At 47.3% G+C, this 18137-nt stretch overlaps 2 protein-coding genes across 3 annotated transcripts in view; one reads left to right on the top strand and one right to left on the bottom strand.

Annotated features, from left to right (window-relative positions):
- Window positions 1-18137, top strand: part of STAB2 (stabilin 2) — a 177363-nt gene that overhangs the window by 94081 nt on the left and 65145 nt on the right. For both annotated transcript variants that reach the window (XM_084794364.1, XM_084794363.1), the window contains exons 32-37: window positions 8781-8879; window positions 8970-9077; window positions 10884-11015; window positions 14483-14611; window positions 15993-16049; window positions 16873-16965. In XM_084794364.1, coding sequence (XP_084650490.1) covers window positions 8781-8879; window positions 8970-9077; window positions 10884-11015; window positions 14483-14611; window positions 15993-16049; window positions 16873-16965 — 618 coding nt within the window. The remainder of the gene's footprint in view (window positions 1-8780; window positions 8880-8969; window positions 9078-10883; window positions 11016-14482; window positions 14612-15992; window positions 16050-16872; window positions 16966-18137) is intronic.
- Window positions 689-6970, bottom strand: LOC311604437 (activity-dependent neuroprotector homeobox protein 2-like). The gene is made up of 2 exons (XM_084794365.1): window positions 6861-6970; window positions 689-4776 (listed from the first exon to the last, which is right to left on the bottom strand). Exon 2 carries the CDS (start codon window positions 4758-4760, stop codon window positions 1302-1304), a length of 3459 nt encoding a protein of 1152 aa, XP_084650491.1. The 5' UTR covers window positions 4761-4776; window positions 6861-6970; the 3' UTR covers window positions 689-1301.

Here is an 18137-nt window from a genome sequence, read left to right as displayed (position 1 = left end):
TTCTCCTTAGAGCAATGACTCCTTTCCCCTTCCTCCATTTTCCTGTGCACTAGTCAAATGAATAAGACTGAGAGGTCAGAACTCAGCCCACGGGGGTAAAGACAAAATTAACACCTTTCTCAGAATAAAAACCAAATATACTTCCTCTGTCTATGTGTGTTCCCTCTTCCTGAGCATACCTCTTGATCAAAATTAGTTTGTTTTGCTAGGGGAAAAAAGCAATGATTCCAAACCTAAGCTGGCTGGTCTGTATTACTATGCACCCTGCTAACACTTTGCACTATGCGGAAAACACAGGGTTTGGCATCCATAGCCCAGGAATACAACACAGATTCCTTAGTAGTGCCTGAACTAGTCATCTGGATACCTGGGCCAGAGGAAATCCTATCTTTCCAACTCTTAACACATCGACTAAGTTATTCCAACCAGGAGGACAGAAGTCCTGATGTACCCCTTTCATCATAAGCCTGAAACCTGTACTCCATTTCAAGTAGGATCCACACACAAGGATAGAAATTCCATACATGTGACCATGGCCCTTTCCTCCAAACTGCTTGTGAGCAGTAAGAAAGAACTGTGTGTGTTTTTTCAATGTCTAAGGTGCTAAAAAAAATTTATTATCTTATTTGTTAAGGAGAGGTGACTGACTTGTCACTATAAAGTTCACCAAAGAATGCATTCTAGCCTCTACAAATATTTGATTTATATTATGAACTACACACCAGACCCTGAGATGGGGATATATTAATAATGAAAACATTTAGTTTTTCTATGAGTTGTGTTTTTAAGCTTTCAGGACAAACCTGAAAATATGAATCAAAAGTATATGGTAAGCAAATATTAACAAGTTAATGTTCAAAATGATGTTCTTAGAAAGCCACATACATGACAATCCTTCCTTCTCTACTGTTGTGTCTTGGGCTTCTGCCGCTAACACTCCAGAACCATGCTCTTACTTTCAACTAATCATTTGCAAACAAGCAGAAATTTTCTACAGTGTAAAGTCAAGTATTTGTATAGACTTCAGTTTTTATCATTTGATATAGAAGCTTCCAAGAATAAGCCATATATGAAATACCAAAACTTAACTCACATGACTGGGGAGGGGCCTTAGGATTAACTGCTAAGAGACTAAACTACAGGAATCTGTACTTCTGGAGCAGCATTTACTTCTTAACCTAAGAATTTCTGAGTACCTGCAACACCCAGGAAAGCCACAGAAACCAATACAAGAGAACAGAAGGGAGTACCAAAATCATCTCAAACTACTGCCTAGGACTTTAAACTGAGTTTTGTGGTTCCTACTCAAAAACCAGTCTGTGCTTAACATTTTTAAGTTCAGACATATCAAAACCTAGAACTACTGAGGGTCTGAAGACTTCTATTGCTTTCAAGCAATTATATCTTCTTGTTCCAAAAAACAAAGTCACATGAATTTTTTCCATCTTCAAGAATAAATACAATAGTTCTATTTCTTTTCTACTAGGATATGGTTTCTTGTGGAAATATTTTCTAAGAAACTGCTTTTTTTCCTCAGAGGTGTAGTCTTTGTCTTTCTTAAAATCTAATGCTATGATTTGGAGTAAATCCTCATTGACCACTAGTCCTTTAGTTGTGCTTTCATTCCTTTGTCTCTTCAAAGGCACAGCACTAGTCCCTTCTTCTGGATCTGATGCTGTCTTACCCTTTAGTACAGGTAAGGGATCCTTCCCATCCTTCCTCACGTCTTCTGCCCCCAAATAGCCATCTGGCCACTTTCTTTTTACAGGACAGGTAGAATCAGGAATCTTTTTCTCACTGACAAACTGTAGTTCACTGCTCTTGACAAAACTGGACTGAACTTGCAGTTCTGAGCTATCTTTGGGAGCATGTTCACAATGTATCAAATGATGAGTGATGGCTGCCACAGTCAAGTTTTCAGCATAGATTCCACAACAATGGACACACCTGAAGGCTGGAGAACTCAGCACTGTATAGGCCACAGGCATAATATGGTGTCTGTCCTTCAAATGTAATATGTAGGCATCGGCTGTCATAAATGTGCTCAAGCAGAGGGTACAGATCAGCTCTTGTTTACTGAGTGGAGGTACAACCTTAACCTGAGGCCTCACCTTAACATACAAGGGCACCAGTGATGTGGAATATATCCCTGAGAGGATAGCCAGGCAGACCTCCTGTTCTCCAATCTCCTCTCTTGGCAGAGTGATAATGAAATCAAGATGGGGGAACAAAAGGTTGCCATTAGCATCCAGGCTCAACTGGAAGCCCCTGTTACTATAATCCAAAAATAGCCTCTTTCTCCCAAGGTGTTTAATTCTGCTGTGCTCCAAGAAACCCTGAATGTTGTGGAAAGTACATGGGCAAAACAGGCACCCCAAGCCATGTGTAAGTAAGTGGTACATTAGCTCCCCCTCTGAGACTAGGCATTTGCAGAAGAGGCAACGCATAGCCTTCTCTCTTGTCCACTTCAGAAATGGTGCGCGCACTGCCAGCTTTACTGGTTCAAGTTTCGCACTGGAGTTGAACTCACTTTGTTTGTGAGCCACTTCCATGTGAGCCTGGTAGACATTGGATGGGAAGAATACATTACAAATTGAGCAGATTTTCCACTGCTTCGCCTGTCTGACAACCAAATTCATATCCACCTCAGATGAAGAGACCTGAACAAGTATGTTCTGGTCTGCAGTGCTTACCGGCCCCTGTGAAGAGGACATGCTGGGTAGAGCACTGGACATCTGCGTACCCACACTGGGGGGTGGGAATTGGTTGGGCACCTGAGATGGAACAGAAGTCATGAGGCTAGTACCTTGAGGAACAGACAGAATGACAGGTGTGGGGTCCACCGTGTAAATGGGCTTCCCATTAACCTGTGTCCCTGTTGGAAGGAGCTTCCTGTAGACAGTGCCTGGCTCAAGGAACATGGTGTTCTGTTTAGTTTCAGCTCTCCCTAACAGGGTCACCGGCAGGATGCTGGTGCCAACAGACTGATTGAGCTGAAGCATACTGGGTCTAACTAGTGGACCTGATGTAACAGGCTGACCAAGCAGAGGAATACCAGAATTCACACCCGGGTTCGCAGGGACATCTGAGACCACCAGCTGCTTGGGGGTTTGCAACCCAGATACCACTTGATCTGCAGAGAAAACCCTAAAAGACACTGTATGACAAGAGGGGAGAACCTGTGATGAGACTGTCTGACCAACATTGAGAACCCTGGACTGGACTGCCTGGCCAGTGGGAAGGACCCCAGAAGCTATGGTCTGTGCAGGAATCATAGAAGCAGGGGTCATCTGACCTTCAGGAAGGTCTGCCAATGAGACAACCTGACCAACAGATAGCGTTCCTTGTGATGTGTTCTGCAGAACCCCAGGACTTTTCGAAAAACCAGAAGTGAAGGCACCAGGCCTGATTAATCTGCTTGTGGGGTACACTGGCCTGCTTGTAAGCCCCACTGATCTGCCTGGAGGTCCCACCCGCCGATGTGTAGATTCCATGGGCTGTGTGAAGGGTAAAATCCCAGGTTGGATGGCTTGACTCATCAGGTGATTGCTCATTCCAACAGACTTTTTCACAGGCCCAAGTGGCTGACTCACAGGTAGTGCAGGAGGGTCTACAGGCTTATGAGGTGAAGCCTTGCCTGAAAAGAAGACAGTTGAAGGAGCCGAAGTCTGCAGTGTGAGGCTGGTCTTGCCCACAGGTAGAGGGCTGGAGACAAAAGCCACGTGGGACTGGGCAGTATCTGACAAAGAATTGGTGAGGCTCCAGGAAGAGCCTGGGACCCCCATCGGTGGCCGTACATTGGCAGAGGTCACAGGTTGGGCCAAGGTCACTGGCTGCACCATGGCTGGACTTGGAGTGTTCTGTGACAAGGCAAGATGGGACCAAGGTGGCTTTGCTGGAGCATTTGTGAGTGGAACACTGCTGTTTGATGGTCTGGACATGCTTACCTTTAGCTTTGGAACAATGGGCATTTGCTTCAGAAGCCCAGTCCTCTTGTTGTGTTCTGAAATCACAGACCTCAACTTATTCTCCAAATCCTTGTGTATGTCTGATGTCAAAATATGGGAAAATAGATCATCCTGGCTACGCATATTGGTACTACACTTTTTACAGTAGTATCTTTCAGGTGGTGGAGTGTTTGCCACAGAAAGAGTATCACTGGCTTTTGGCTGCTGCTGGTCTTCCTTAGTTTGAAAGCCAATGTAGGCACTAAGTAAAGAGTGAAAATGGCTGTTCAGCACATGTTTCTTCATGCTACAGAAGGAAGTGTTGGAAAAGTTGCATTTTAAACATGTGAAGTGTTTTATATAACCCTTCAATGGCTTCCCATTGCCCAGAACCTTCTCCTTTGGGCTGTGAACCTTCTCAGCAGGCTCATGGAACAACCAGAAGTGCCTGCTCACAGCAACAGGCCTTGAAACAAATGAGCAATCTGGACACTGGATCTGCATCTCCTGGTCCACCTCATCTTCATGGTAACGATGCACATGATTTTTTAGAGAAACAAGCACATCTGCTGAGTATTGGCAGAGGCTACAGCAGTATGGCTTGGAACGGTATCTCATTTTCTTTGTGATATATTTCCCTGGAGTAACATCTGGCCAAGATGTATTATAAAAGTATCTGTCACTTGGGGCAAAGGCTTCAAGGTCCTTCAACAATCCTTTGCAGCTGTCAAGTCCAATCTCCGGAAGAATGCTCTTCACCCATGGCCGCATACTTCTGACATAGTCCAGATTTTCCACAGGAACTTGAAACATTTTTGATGTTTCTGTCCTGCAATAAGGGGAGCCTTTGCTCAGTAACAGCTCTCAGCAATGAGAACCCAGCCTGTACCAGCCCTCCCACAACCTGCCCTGCCCTGTCCTCAGCTCCCAGAGTGCACACACACATACACCTCTCCGCCCCTGCTCCAGTCACACACTGACCGCCTCCTGCCACAGTCCTTCCACAGCATCCAGTCACAAACTGGCCTCTAGTCTCTCAGTGACTGCCTAGTACCCAGCTTTCAGTCACACAGACTTCAAGCCACAGCTCTTCCCTGGAGACACAGGCAGCCTCAAGCTACACACTGTCTCCAGTCACACACGGCTTCCACTCACACACTGTCTCCAGTCACACACTGTCTCCAGTCACACACTGTCTCCAGTCCCACACGGCTTCCACTCACACACTGTCTCCAGTCACACAGGGACCTCCCGCCACAGCTCTTCCTCGGCTTCCAATCACATAAAGACCTCAAAATCACACAATGACGGCCTGGTGGCCCCACTTTCTCTGGCTTCCAAGTCACACACAGACCTCGTGCCATAGCCTCCAGTCACACGCAGGCATCTAGTCACACAATGACCGCCTGGCACTCCAGCTTTTCCATTCCTCCAGTCACACCACGGACCTTCCCCGGCTTCCGGTCACACACGGGCCTCGCTCGCGCCACAGTCCTTCCCCAGCTTCCAGTCACGCGCAGGCGTGGCTCGCCCCACAGTCCTTCCCCGGCTTCCAGTCACGCGCGGGCCTCGCTCGCGCCACAGTCCTTCCCCAGCTTCCAGTCACGCGCGGGCCTCGCTCGCGCCACAGTCCTTCCCCGGCTTCCAGTCACCCGCGGGCCTCGCTCGCGCCACAGTCCTTCCCCGGCTTCCAGTCACGCGCGGGCCTCGCTCGCGCCACAGTCCTTCCCCGGCTTCCAGTCACGCGCGGGCCTCGCTCGCGCCACAGTCCTTCCCCGGCTTCCAGTCACGCGCGGGCCTCGCTCGCCCCACAGTCCTTCCCCGGCTTCCAGTCACGCGCGGGCCTCGCTCGCGCCACAGTCCTTCCCCGGCTTCCAGTCACCCGCGGGCCTCGCTCGCCCCACAGTCCTTCCCCGGCTTCCAGTCACGCGCGGGCCTCGCTCGCGCCACAGTCCTTCCCCGGCTTCCAGTCACGCGCGGGCCTCGCTCGCGCCACAGTCCTTCCCCGGCTTCCAGTCACGCGCGGGCCTCGCTCGCGCCACAGTCCTTCCCCGGCTTCCAGTCACCCGCGGGCCTCGCTCGCGCCACAGTCCTTCCCCGGCTTCCAGTCACGCACAGGCCTCGCGCCACAGTCCTTCCCCAGCTTCCAGTCACGCACAGGCCTCGCGCCACAGTCCTTCCCCGGCTTCCAGTCACGCACAGGCCTCGCGCCACAGTCCTTCCCCAGCTTCCAGTCACGCACAGGCCTCGCGCCACAGTCCTTCCCCGGCTTCCAGTCACGCACAGGCCTCGCGCCACAGTCCTTCCCCGGCTTCCAGTCACGCGCGGGCCTCGCTCGCGCCACAGTCCTTCCCCGGCTTCCAGTCACGCGCGGGCCTCGCTCGCGCCACAGTCCTTCCCCGGCTTCCAGTCACGCGCGGGCCTCGCTCGCGCCACAGTCCTTCCCCGGCTTCCAGTCACGCACGGGCCTCGCTCGCGCCACAGTCCTTCCCCGGCTTCCAGTCACGCGCAGGCCTCGCTCGCGCCACAGTCCTTCCCCAGCTTCCAGTCACGCACAGGCCTCGCCCCACAGTCCTTCCCCGGCTTCCAGTCACGCGCGGGCCTCGCTCGCGCCACAGTCCTTCCCCGGCTTCCAGTCACGCACAGGCCTCGCCCCACAGTCCTTCCCCGGCTTCCAGTCACGCACAGGCCTCGCCCCACAGTCCTTCCCCGGCTTCCAGTCACGCACAGGCCTCGCGCCACAGTCCTTCCCCGGCTTCCAGTCACGCGCGGGCCTCGCTCGCGCCACAGTCCTTCCCGGAAAGAAACGGGCCACAACGGGCCTCGAGCCACACCTCTTCCCGGCCTCCAGTCACACAGACCGCCTCGCGCCCCAGACCGCCTCGCGCCCCAGACCCCCAAGTCTTCACTTACACTGGGAAGCCCTCAGTCCTCTCCTGGCTTGCCTGTCAGCGCTGCTCACGACCCTCCTCCGTCTTCCTGCACCAGCGCGAGAGAGAAGATGGCGCGCCAAGATGGCGCCCAAATATATCCGGAAGTGACGTTCTCTCATTTGCATACTTGCACCAGGCAGCCAATGGCAATAAAGAGTGCTTGAGCGTCCTCTCGGGCCTGGCCCCGTCCCATTCCGCCCCCACCCCTCCACCAGGCGCCAATGGCGTTTACCAGTCTGGTGTGGTGCCGCCTCCTATCATATGCTTCAAGGGCGAAATCCACACCTCAAACACAATCCTGAGCCACACTGGGTACCCAAAAAAATGTCAGTTCAAGGCTGAAGGAAGGAAGGAAGAAAGAAAATGTTACAGCGTTGGGGTTTTCCGTTTGACAAGGTTCTAGAATGAGAAGATTGAACTGGTTACCTTGGCCAGAGAGTTAGCCGTGCTGGGCTTGGAAATCACGGTGCCCATGCGGACCAGAAAGATGGCAACATGAAGGCATCGGGCCTGGTTGAGAGATGGGGAGGAGAGGCAGTGTATAACTGCTGCCGCTGCTCTTTACAAATGAACGTTGTTTACGGCACTGGAGACTAAAAGAAGTCAGACTGCGTGTCGTGGAACATGCCTGTAGTCCCAGCATTCAGGAAGCTACATCACAGAAAGTTTGAAAACAGCCTGGATTACATGGTAAAACCCTTGTTTCAAAAATAAGAAGAAGAAGAGAAAGAAGAAGACGAGGAAGAGGAAGAGGAAGAAAACGAGGAGAAGGGAATCCAATAGAAGGGGGAATGTCTCAGCAATTGTTTCTTGACCTGTCCACACAAGGCCTTGAACTCCAAACCTAGATGGAGAGATATCTAATTTTTTATGTAAAATTGACCAATCTTTCTAATTTTATAAAGCAAAACAGGTTTTACAGGCAAATTCAGTTACTGGCTTATAGTAGACTTAATGTTCTCAGGATAAGTGAAGAATTGACAGAATAAGCTAATAAAAAATAGAATGGTATACCATCTGGCTGGATGGGTTTGGACTGTGGTCCTGAGAGCATTAAAAACAATGCTCAGATTGTGGCCCAGGCAAAGCTGATTGTTTGGAATGGGCCTGTGGGAGTATTTGAATGGGATGCCTTTGCTAAAGGAACCAAAGCCCTCATGGATAAAGTTGTAAAGGCCACCTCCAGGGGCTGTGTCACCGTTATCGGGGGTGGAGATACTGTTACTTGCTGTGCCAAATGGGACACTGAAGACAAGGTCAGCCATGTTAGCACAGGAGGCGGAGCAAGTCTTGAGCTCTTGGAAGGTAAAGCCCTTCCGGGCGTAGTGGCCCTCAGCAACATGTAATTGTCAAAATGCTCTTGCTTTCTGTTTCCTGTGTGCTGCGCTGAATCCAACTGAGTGCTTTTACATCTCAACTCATCTTTGGTTAAAGACTACTCTGTATCAATACCCAGGAAGCTAAGGAGTGATGAGCCATCGGTCCAACTTCAGCACATCTTAATTATGCCATGCATTTGTTACTCTCTCCAGCATCTAGCCAGGCCTCTCGACTGTACATCATAGGGCAGAAACATCCTCATGTAACCTATTAAAGTGAGGTGAATAAGTTGAAAAAAATAGAATTCCTTAGCTGGATCCCTAAAATCTTTTGTACAATATAAAATTTTCTCTAAATGGAAAAATAAATTTAAGGGGAAGACTTAAAATTAAGCTAACATTTCAAAGTTCCTTCCAGCCTAGTCACTTAGCATCCTGGAATAACTTATTCTGTAAATAAAATGTCTTCAGTCAATTCTTTTAACTGCCCAAAGAAGCCAGCAGGGCTTCCATAGTTATTAGTAACAAAAAAAAATGATAGCAAAATTTGCTAAATAGGATTTTGGGGCTTCTTTTCCCAGGTTCTGGTCCCTCAAAGAGGTCTAACTGGCTCCTTACCAAACCTCCTCACCCGTCTGGACCAGATGCCTGACTATTCCATCTTCCGAGGCTACATCATTGTAAGTAACATGTTCAATGCAAAACCATTTTGTCAAGCTCCTGGGACCTGAGACCCGCTCAATGACTGTCCTCCTGTCTTTGCTCTGTAGCAATACCATCTGGCCCACACTATCGAGGCTGCCGACGCCTACACTGTGTTTGCTCCAAACAACGGAGCCATGGAGAACTACACCAGACAGAGGAAAGCCACAACTCTAGTAAGCGTCCACTGCAGCAGTCAACATTGTCTCTTTAAGACTTATTTTTAAGCCAGGAAGTGGTGGCGCATGCCTTTAATTACAGCATTCGTGAGGCAGAGGTAGGAGAATCTCAGTGAATTTGAGGCCAGCCTGCCCTACAAAGTGAGTGTCCAGGACAGCCAGGGCTACAACAAACAAACAAGATTTATTTTTATTTTTAATGGTGTGTGTGTGTGTGTGTGTGTGTGTGTGTGTGTGTGTGTGTGTGTGTACATGAGCACAGATGCTCACAGAGGCCAGAGAAGTTGTATCCAGAGGTGTTATAACTCCCCCAGAGCTGGAGCTACAGGTGGTGATGAGCCACCAGATAACGGATATTGGCAACTGAACTAGGGTCGTCCTTGACTGTAGTCCCCACATTTAACTTCTGAGCCAGCTGTCGAGCATCGTCAACATTTTCAATTCATCAGTCATACGCCATTTTGTGGTTTTGTCAGAACCTGTTCATTCAGCTGTGCATGCTTAGTAGAGAGTCCCAAGCATGTCAAGAACCTTTCCATGTCACAGCTGCCATGGGGGGTTGGGGGGGGAGAGACAAAGAGAGAGAGAGGGAGGGAGGGAGGGAGGGGGAGGGAGAGAGAGAGGGAAAGAGGGACGGGGAGGGAGGGAGGGAGGGGAGGGGGAGAGGGAGAGAGAGAGAGAGAGAGAGAGAGAGAGAGATTTAACAAAAAAAATGTAAGCAGAGGACATTTACCTAGTGTTCATAAAAGCATGTGTTCGCTCTCTTGGGGGGGTGTTTTTGGAGAGGTTGTGGCAGTGATGGTGGGGGGGTTGTTGTTTGTTTGTTTTTGTTTTTTGAAACAAGCTTTCTCTGTGTAGACTGCCTGTCCTGGACTCACTTTGTAAACCAGGCTGGCAAGCTCACAAAGATTTGCCTGCCTTTGTCTCCCTAAGTGCTAGGATTAAAAGCCTGCACCACAACGCCAGGCTTGTGTTTTCTTTTTTTATGTAGAAAAATAAATGGCTTAACATTTCATTAGGGATATAAAATAAAATCAACTGAAAATATTAATTTGCATATCAAAGAAACATTTATAATTATAGTCTAAACCACTTATGTAGGCAGAAACCACTGTGCATTTGTTTGTAGATTTTTTTTCCTCCACAGTGTCATTTTTTTAATGTCAGGAAAAAAAATACCCCTTTTGCCACTGCAGCTTTTGTTTTTTAGTTCCAAAATCTTTGCATTGATATAAATGATTGCAGTTACTTTGGAGAGTGTTTTTAAATGCATATTTCTCTTTGGGAGGTATATTATTTTAATAGTACTAAAATACTTGGAATAATTCTCATATTTTTGCCATTAATATTATTTTCTATTTTATTGAGAAATATGTAATTTTATCACTTTCTGTTGGATTTTTGAAGCTGAAGTATTGGTACTATCAAAGAAATCATGTTTTGTTTTGTTTTGTTTTGTTTTGTTTTGTTTTCAAGACAGGGTTTCTCTGTGTAGCCTTGGCTGTCCTAGACTCACAGCGATCTGCCTGCCTCTGAGTCCTGGGATTCAAGGCGTGCGCCACCACGCCTGCCTCAAAGAAATCATTTTTACAATCCATTAACCACTTTCATCTAGACATCCTTGAGCATCCTACGTGGAGATTCAGAACCCATCTCATTATGTTAATACATCTGGGCCCTGTGTGTCTTACGCATGGACAAGCCACCGCTCTGCTTTGCAGCCCCATGGTTCCGGCTCAGTAGAGCAAAGTGTGGCCAACTGATGGGTTCACTGGCTGACTTTTCCTTATATGTGTGGCACAGAAGGAAGACATAATTCAGTACCATGTGGTCCTTGGGGAGAAGCTCCTGAAGAATGACCTGCACAATGGCATGCACCGAGAGACCATGTTGGGGTCCTCCTTCCTCATCACCTTCCTTCTCCATGATGACCAGGTACATCTGTTTAACAGAGCTCAAGAGCAAATGTCCCCACCACTGTCAACCATTTCTTCCATACTGGAAAAGTACCTCCAGTACTTCCAAGCCTTACCAGTAAGAAAAAGTTGTTTATGTTGAGTCAGAAAGCGGTGGGTAAACTACAAGAGTCAGTCTCTCCCTCACCTGGCATGTGATCAGCCTTCAGCTAACCAGCGTGGCCCTCCCGACTGTGGTATTTGAGTCCCAGCAGTAACAGGCACTCTTTAGCAGTGGGGCCACAAACCCAGCAGCAGACCGGCTCCAGTTTCCAAGATGGGAGGGACCCTCATTCCTCAAAATGGCTGCTAGGATGTGGCACTGGCTTCAGAAAGTCAGGCGTCTGGTGACATGCACAAGACCCCCGCCGCAGTCAAACAGATTAATATTAATCTTGCGCAATCACGGGGGATGCATCAGCCACCTCACTGGCACTCCCGTGATTACCTCACCCAATGCCTGAGGAAGTAAATGGTTAGCATTCATAAAAGAGATTTCACGAAGCTAGGTTCTAATATAAACTTCTGATCCGGTAGTTGAAGTGACACATTTTTAAACAGCATGACAATTTAAGAAGAAACATTATAATTCTAAAATAAATTCTCAGATGAAAATTTTTATTTAAAAAAAAATTTATTTAAGAGTCAATAAGGAGCCGTGTGTACATCACGTGCCTGTAGTCGTGGGATTGTGGAGGCTATCCTTGAGAGGTCTTCTGTTGCTGTGAGAAAATGCCATGACCAAAAGTAACTTGGAGGAGAGGGTTTATTTCGCTTTATACCTTTAGGTCACAGTCCATCACTGAGGGAGGGCAAGGCATGACCCAAAGCAGAGGCCACAGAGGAGTGCTACTTACTGGCTTGCTTCTGGCTTGCTCCTGGCTTGTTTGTTTTTTATATACCCAAGCACTCCCTGCCTAGGGGTGGTATCGCCCACAGTGGGCTGGGCCCTCCTATATCAACCATCAATCAAGGAAATATCGTACCTGCTTGTCTACAGGCCAATCCTATAGAGGCAGTTATTTTTAATGGGGTGTGTGTGTGTGTGTGTGTGTGTGTGTGTGTGTGTGTGTGTGTGTACACATGAGCACAGATGCTCACAGAGGCCAGAGAAGTTGTATCCAGAGGTGTTATAACTCCCCCAGAGCTGGAGCTACAGGTGGTGATGAGCCACTGGATAACGGATATTGGCAACTGAACTAGGGTTGTCCTTGACTGTAGTCCCCACATTTAACTTCTTCCAGATGACCCTACCTTATGTCAAGTTGATATAAAAATTAGGCAGCACAAAAGCTGAGGAGGAAGTATCACACTTGAGGCCATCCTAGGACAGTCTGAGTGCCAGGGTTTAAATAAAAAAACGACCCCTATAGGTTCATATGTTTGGGTGCTTGGTCCTAGTCAGTAGAACTGTCTGGGAAGGATTAGAAGGCGTGGCCTTGTTAGAGTAAGTTTGGCAGTGGGCTTTAAAGTTTCAAAAGGCCCGGTTTCTCTCTCTCTCTCTCTCTCTCTCTCTCTCTCTCTCTCTCTCTCTCTCTCTCCCTCCCTCCCTCCCTCCCTCCCTCCCTCCTCTCTCTCTCTCTCTCTCTCTCTCTCTCTCTCTCTCTCTCCCTGTGTCCCTCTCTGTCTCTGTCTCAAGCCCCCCTCCCCTGGATGCCGGTCCTTTCTCGTTCTTTCTCACAATGTAAAGCTCTCGGCTACTGACTGCTCCAGTGCCATGCCTTTCTACTTCCCACCATGATAATCTTGGGGGGAAAAAAACTCTCCAAACTATAAATAAGCCTCAATCAAATGCTTCATTGTGTGAGTTGGTCATGGGGTCTCTTCATAGAAACAGAACAGTAACTAAGACCCTGAGCTACTACATAGCAAGAACTTGCCAGGAAGAGATGGTGGGGGCAGGGCAGCGAAAGAGTACAAGTGCACTGTATTGGAATGAGAATTTAATTGTGCAATCTTAGAAGCAATAATATTATTGATCCTTTAAAAAAATCTTTTCACTGTTACGATCATTGAAATAAGCAAAATTTTACTTAAAAAAAAAATAAGAAAATGTAGCTAGAGATTTTTTAAGGGCTCTTTTACTTTCTTCATTACTTGGAGAATAATTTAATTCCTAACATTTTTCTCTAATTTTATATTAGTGTTCAGAATTTATATAAGTTCATTTTCCTTTTAAATAAATTTACTTTTCCAGGAATAGCATTTATCTTGTTGTTAGAAAGCTTTCTTTTTTTTGTTGTTATTTTTAATCTGTCTTTTCTATCTCATCAGGCAGAGATGAATATGCAAATACTGTTAATTGAGTTACTTTCAGTGTTGTGATGTTCCTTTTCTATTAGCCCAGAAATTTCTTGATATAGAACAAAAAAAATTAACACAATAGAAGGCTTGCCTGTAAGTTCTCTGGTGAAACGAAAGTAGAGGGAAAGTGCGTTCCTAATGAGTGGGTGTGTTTATATAAAATTTTCAGTGCATCTCATAATTATCTAGCTATATGCCATAATAGAATTGATTCAGGCTCTCTAAATGCCAAATTAAGTTGGATTACATCAAATGTTCTGCTGTCCGAGTATTCAAAAATAGCTCAGCATCTTGGAATGCTAGAAATGTGTGCTATAATCACCATTGAGACTACATGAGTTTTCCTCATGATTTCCTCGATGTTCGTTGACCTTGAAAACAGCAGCACAGAGCTCACTCCTCACTTATCCCAGCATCCAAGCAGCCTGCCATTTCACGGCCAGCCAATCATAATAGACTATGGTATTTAGTAGCCGTTTCAACAGGAAGAAGAAGTCTTGACGATGCTGTCCGGTATTGTTTTTGTGAATTTTAAATCCTTACTGAAGACAAACACATTGTATGCTCAAAAGAATACGTTTTCTCCCTCTCCCATTCTCATTGTCCGTTCTAAGAGTTGCTGGCAAATTAGCCAACAGATGCCAAAAGGATGCACTGTGTTCTCTGGGCCTTTGTTAGGGAGACACCCACACTTGGTACAGTTCAGATGAGCATGTCCATAATGGCAGCTTGCCAAGGGGCCTGAGCCTAAGTATCTTAAGCCAGTCATTACATAACGTAAACCAAAGGGTTTCAGAGATGGAGACTACCTCAGAGGTGATTTCCAACAGTGCTTTCCTCTTACAAAAAGGAACGTTGAGGTTCAGGGAAGCACACAATTGATGCAGTATCACACAGCTTCATGGTACCAGAGGCAGGACTGTATGATTCCAACTCCCCTCTTCCAAGCCAGCGCTCTGTCAACTACATTGTGCTACTTTCCTGTTAGACTGGAATGTCTCCCAGACTGTTACCATCCTGAGGTGACAATGTAGCTTACCTGGTGTGGCTTACTCTAACAATAGTGGGGTCATTACTGTCCCATCTTCTGCATTTCCCTTAAGCCTGCCTTACTAAAACTATGTCTGCTTCTCTTATTCACAGCTGTATGTCAATGGAGCGCCAATAAACTACACCAACGTGGCCACTGACAAAGGAGTGATCCATGGGCTGGGGAAAGTTCTGGGAATTCAGAGGAATCGATGTGACAGTGATGAATCCATTATTAGTAGTGTAAGTTACACCAAGGACCAGTGATGAAAATAATCGGTGATGACTTTAATTTTTTTAAACATGGGGCCAGGGAAATGCCTCAGTATGTAAAGATGCTTGCCACAATGCCCAGCAACCTGAGTTCAGTCCCCAGGACCCAGAAGTGAATTCTGCAAGATGTCCTCCACACAGGGACAGACACGCCCATGCTCTTGCGCGCGCGCGCGCGCGCGCGCGCACACGCACACACACACACACACAGTAAGTAAAATATTTAAATAATAATTTTAAACTTGAGAATTTTCTATTAGATTATCTCAGGTTAATTTAAAACACCCTCCTTAATTTTGACTAGGGTTATAGCTCAGAAGTAGAGCACTTGCCTAGAATGCATGAGGCCCTGAAGAAAAAAAAAAAGACTAGGTAGTGAGCATCTCTAGTGTACCAAAAAAGAATAAAGGCTATAGATTGCAAAGATGAGTAAGACATACCATCATCTAATGGATGGATTGCAGCTACATGCCTGGGGAAGCTTAGATGGACGACTATATTGAGCAGGACTCTGAAGCCCTGGCTCCCTTGCAAAGGGAGACTGTACCAGAGAGAAGTCCATGGCTCACCTATAGCAGGTATTGGCTAAGGCTGGCCAATCAGGAGAAGAAAATAGTCCTGGGTGAATTCAATGTGAAAACACAAGCAATCGTGCAAGCTTGTTACTGCAGGCTGGGAGACAGCTGAGCTTCTTTTAGTAACAGTGTCAACTTCTGATATTGATACTTGCATGGCAGCCTGGCCCTAGAAACAGACTTCCCAACAGTGGGACTACCCTGCTGAGTAGGCACCAATAGCTAGACCTTCTCCTAATCAGGGCGGTGTGACATTCAAAAAAGTTTCTGCCGTTCTATCGTTTGTTCTTGGTGTGAGGTATCTCAGTGGAGCGTCCCGGATCCACAGCCATCGGCTGCACCATGCTTTGTCAAGGCAGGCATTGTCTGCGACGCATTGTGTGTCTCTGTACGTGTCTGACCCAGTTCACTAAACAAGGGTTCCGGTGCATCAGTCAATTAGTGCTAAAGAATTAGACGGAAATGAGTGATGTCTTCCGGGATCTAAGAGATGACTGGATTCTGAGGACGGTTGTGGATGAAAGCAGTGTTCAGATACACAAGACCTGGGGCAGAAGAGTTTGTCTCCGAGAATATTAATGAGATTGAACAGATGTTCCCCCACCCCCCCACCCCCCTCACCCCCCCCACACCCACCCCCCACCCCCCGTGGTTTTCAGCACTTCATTCTAAAACCTGCAGCTCCAAGCTCTCGTTTGTGGCCTCAGTTTGCACTGAAATCAATAACCTTGACAATGTCCTCTTTGTCTCTATACTTTTTTTTTTTTTTAACCAAGGGGAAGTGTGCTGAGTGTTCCAATCATGCAGTCTGCCCACAAGGGACAAAACCTGTCGTAAGTACTCTTATCTGTTAAACAAAGCAAAACAAACAAACAAATAAACATAAAACAGCCTCCAGATAGGAGATAATCCAAATTTGTCCACAGTCGAGCGCTGGGGAGGGGGGTGGGAGAGGGGGTGGGGGGGGTAGGGGAGGGTGGGGGGCAGGGGGGAGGGTGGCAATGCTCTGCATACTTCCTTTTTAGTTTTTTTTATTCCACCTGTAGGAGCAAATTTTATTGCCCTGAGGCAACTGTAGTCTCTGAGGCCTTACTGCCTCTGTCTGCTAACCTCGGCCTAGTCCTGGAAGCTTCTAGGCTGCATACAATCTAACCCAGGCCTAGAATGTTTTTCAGCCTCTGAGACTTACTGCTTAATAAATTCACCCTTTCTGGTTCTTTCTGAGTTCTGGCTCAAACTCCTCTCCAAGGTGAATGGTTCAGACTGGTTTCTCTCAGCTTCTGACTGAATTGCTCAGCTTGGCCTCTGGCTCCTTCTCTTTCTCTGACTTGTTCTGTCTTCACCTGTGTTTATCTTGTCCTCTCTTCAGAGACCTCTCTCCGTGAAACTGCCTCCTCCCTCCTCACTGTGTTGCCCCTTAAGCAGCTTCCCTGTCCTCTCTCTCCTCGTGAGAGTTGGACATAATTGGATTCTGTCAAATCTTTCTTGGATTTGTCACTTTGTCTGCTACTCAATTAGACACCACTTTCAAACATCGGTGCTTCCTTTTACAAACTTTACCCTCATCTGTCCTCCGACATGGCCCACTTCCTCACCTAATGGAGACTAGGAAACCTTCCTAACTAAAGGGATAACAATGCCCTTATGGTTTCACAGGGTGAGGGAAGGAAATGCATCTTTTCCATTTACTCCAAGGGGAAACGATCCATATTCGTTGGATGCCAGCCAAACTGTGTGAAGAGCATCATCGTGAGTATGAGCTAGCCCTCCCGTGCCCTCAGTAACATTGGTATAGCCAAAAGTACGTTCGACTTCTCAGAATGCTTTGGCAGGTGTTCTTCCTGCCGTCCGCTCCTCATCTTCATCATTGTCATCCCCTCAAAGTAGTCCTGGCTACAAGAAGGTGTAGAAAAGTCTCTAAATCTGAAAATGGACAAAACCCAAAAGCACCCGTTTGAGTAAGGAAGAAACTGAGGGCGTGGGAGGTGAAGGGGATGTCCCTGCTGTCACAGCACACACATGTGCGATTAAATTTCACTACATTAATTAGTGGTTAAGTGTAATCAAGAGACAAAGGTCATAGTCACCAAGGGAAGGCAGTGGGGCATGTGGTCATTCAGAAAGTAGGACCCCAATACCCAGAATCTTCTGGAAAATTCCTTATAACTGACTGTCCTGCTTCTTCCCTAAAGGAGGAGACCTCTTATACTGTGGAGCTAGGGACTGGGGAGCGTTTTATGTGCTAGTGCACTTAAGAATAAAGTCAGAGCCGGGCGGTGGTGGCCCATGCCTTTAATCCCAGCACTTGGGAGGCAGAGGTAGGTGGATCTTGTGAGTTTGAGGCCAGCCTGGTCTACAAAGTGAGTCCAGGATAGCCAAGGCTACACAGAGAAACCCTGTCTCAAAAAACTAAAAAATAAAAAAATAAAAAAATAAAGTCAGACAAAGCCAAACAGACTCCCCGGGGGTGTCCTGGAACAACAGGGGGCTCACATGACATGCCAAAGCACCCACCCCTTCCAGAGATGAGACAACCTCAGGCGGAGGATCCCCCAGGTTGGGAGTGCTGGAGGCTTGTTGGTCCTCCACCCCTCCTGAATCACCTGTGCTATTGTCAGGAGCGCCGGGCTATAATCCCAATGCTCAGTAGATGACCAGATGTTCAAGGGCAGCATCAGCTATATGAGACCCTGTTAGAACAACAGCAGAGCAGTAACAGTAACAGTAACAACAACAACAATAACAATAACAAAAAAGGTTGTCAAGCTGAGTGGCCACCCTCCTATGTACTCGCATCCCAGGCGTGCGCTGCCTGCCAGGCTTCCTTTGGTTTGTTCTTCCTGCCATCCTGCCTTGGCATTCTTCATCTCTATCTCTTGTCTTTTGATCTTCTGTCTTCCCTGCCTGCAGGGTTGGCAGGC

This window comes from Acomys minous (assembly GCF_964271855.1).
Source record: "Acomys minous genome assembly, chromosome: 9".
Classification (NCBI taxonomy): domain Eukaryota; kingdom Metazoa; phylum Chordata; class Mammalia; order Rodentia; family Muridae; genus Acomys; species Acomys minous.
This window is presented reverse-complemented; position numbering and strand designations above follow the sequence as displayed.